This window comes from Arachis ipaensis, chromosome B04 (genome assembly GCF_000816755.2).
Source record: "Arachis ipaensis cultivar K30076 chromosome B04, Araip1.1, whole genome shotgun sequence".
NCBI lineage: Eukaryota > Viridiplantae > Streptophyta > Magnoliopsida > Fabales > Fabaceae > Arachis > Arachis ipaensis.
Genome location: NC_029788.2, coordinates 68,936,352 through 68,938,785, shown reverse-complemented (window position 1 = coordinate 68,938,785; position 2,434 = coordinate 68,936,352). Strand labels below are relative to the sequence as shown.

Genomic DNA, 2,434 nt, shown 5'->3' with positions numbered 1-2,434 from the left:
TTTCCTTAAAAGACAACGAGAGTCTTAAAAAAAAGGAATTTGTCAATCTTAATTGGTTCTTAATGGATAAATCAAAAATTTTTTTTTGTGACTAGGATAAATTAACAGTTTAATATGGCATGTAAGCTTATTCTATTAATATAGAGAGAAAATATTGACAGATAAACTAATCATTCTAAAAAAAGATCAGAAGTAAAAAAAAGGTATTTTCTTTTGTTGAGGATCTCGTTGTTTTTTGAGGTTATTATCAGCGGCCGTTTAAAATTTGTCTTCTCAAATATTATATTAAGAGTATATACCCATTTTGGTCCTCAAAGAATTTTAGACTGGATACTTTAGTCCCTAACTAAAATTAATTACTCGATTGGTCTCTAACAATTAATTCCGTCAGTCACTTAGGTCCTTTACTCTGGTAACTCTAACGGAGGACAAAATAGTCCCTAACAACTCTAACAGGGGACAAAATAGTCCCTGATCTTCTATGTTCGGAAACGACACTGTTCTCCCCCAATTTCCATCATATCTCGCATAACACTAGCAGTCTAACACTGTAACTTCAAACTACACAATGCACACTCTATAAATTTAATGTTCACAAGAAAAAAATCCTCAACTTGTTCTCAACCAATTCATACTCAGAAAACTAATGTCCATGTCTCTCAACTAGTTATCATCTTCGATGGGTCCCATGAATCTAGACAGCAAGTCTGATTTGTTAAGACCCGTCATTGTCGTTGCCATCTCCCTCTTCCTCTGCCCTATTATCTCCATGACCACATTGTCCACCACTCCGATCACTTCCTTCAGCTTCTTCTCCGAACCAATGTTCAATAATCGCTTCAGTTTCCATATGAGCGGCAACGACGACATTGCTCGTTGTACTGATAGCTTGGATGCGAGGTCAAAGCTGTCTGCCAACTTGGACTCTGGAAAAGAAGGAATGAAGCACTCGGTGTCTATTTCAAATGAGAATTTGCATATGATGTCGAAGGAGAATCTTCTTATGATGTCCTAATGTCCAACAATCTATATTGCTTGTCGGAGAGTGGAGAAAGGCGTGCCCTTGGAGTAGTTGTGGAACTTGGTCCTGAGGATGTCGTGGACGTGTCGGAGTTGGAGGTTATGTTATCGAAGACGTGGAAGTGGATGCTTTTGGTGGGTGAAGTGTAGAGATTTAGGAAGTGTGTGGTCCATGACATGTTGAGGTAGGTGCGATACGTGTGACAATTATACCATAGCTTAATCTTGTAGCTAAAGAGAAGGAAGGAAAAGATGGAAAAGAAGACTGTGAAGGTGAAGAAGGAGAGTATGAATGTTAGGGTTATGCGAGATATGATAAAAATTGGGGAAGAACAGTGTCGTTTTTGAATAAAGGGGTCAGGAATCATTTTGTCCCTTGTTAGAGTTGTCAGGGACCATTTTGTCCCCTATCAGAGTTGTCAGGGACTATTTTGTCATCCGTTAGAGTTAACGGAGTAAAGGACCTAAGTGACTGACGGAATTAATTGTTAGGGACCAATCGAGTAATTAAGTTTAGTTGGGGACTAAAGTGTCCAATTTAAAATTCTTTGAGGACCAAAATGGGTATATACTCTTATATTAATTTAACAAAAATCCTATGGGGTCATCATATGTTCTAGTGCTTTTAAGTTGTTTGTAAATGTTAAACAAGAGCATCAAGGTTGCAAAATAATTGTAGGTAAGTTAACAGATTAGCTTCAAAGTCTTACCAGATTCTGCCAATAATGATATTCTTCTGTGCATTTTTCCCTTCTCCATGCGTCTAAATCAAAGAAATTCATTCCATAAGCCCAAGCACAAGCTTTTGGATTAAATTTTGCTTTGATCAAGGGATGCGAGAAATTCATGTACTGAGCATATCTATGGAATGATCCAAAGCATGTTTCTACAGCTCCATTCACTTTGCCATCCATATCAATTTTCCATAACCCAGTGAGGTCCTTTTGAACAACTATATCATCATCCAAAAATAAAATTCTGTGAAGCTTCGGATACATTTCTGGTAAGTAGAATCTCAAATGATTCAAGATTGATAAATATTTGGGATTCCTAAACTTCATATTTGTGGTGTCCTTTGTAGCATTCTCAAGCTTGTTCTCAAAGTAAAATCTTTGAAGGTTAGCAGACTCCAATTGCCGAAGGACTGGAACATATGAAGAATTCAGGAATTTGTAATCCTCAACTGCCTTTACCTCAACATGTGCACCATTATAATCCTTCAGCTTAAACATCACTTGCATCGCTCCAAGATTCATCTTATCAGTTACAACATGAAACACATGCTTCCAGGGTTCCTTTGCATTTTTGGTTGCTGAATTTACCACAACAGATGCCGCAACAACATTATCAGAGAATATGGCATAATGGTACAGATTAGGATCTTCAACTTTTGGTGGTGTTAGCTTCCCTTCAT

At 37.4% G+C, this 2,434-nt stretch overlaps 1 protein-coding gene across 1 annotated transcript in view; it reads right to left on the bottom strand.

Moving 5' to 3' along the window:
• The window catches only part of LOC107636540 (galacturonosyltransferase 8), a 5,952-nt gene that overhangs the window by 990 nt on the left and 2,528 nt on the right, over positions 1-2,434 (bottom strand). The window contains 1 exon segment of the mRNA XM_021121185.1: positions 1,731-2,434. This exon segment is cut by the window's right edge and continues 49 nt beyond it. Within this exon segment, the coding sequence (XP_020976844.1) occupies positions 1,731-2,434 (704 nt within the window).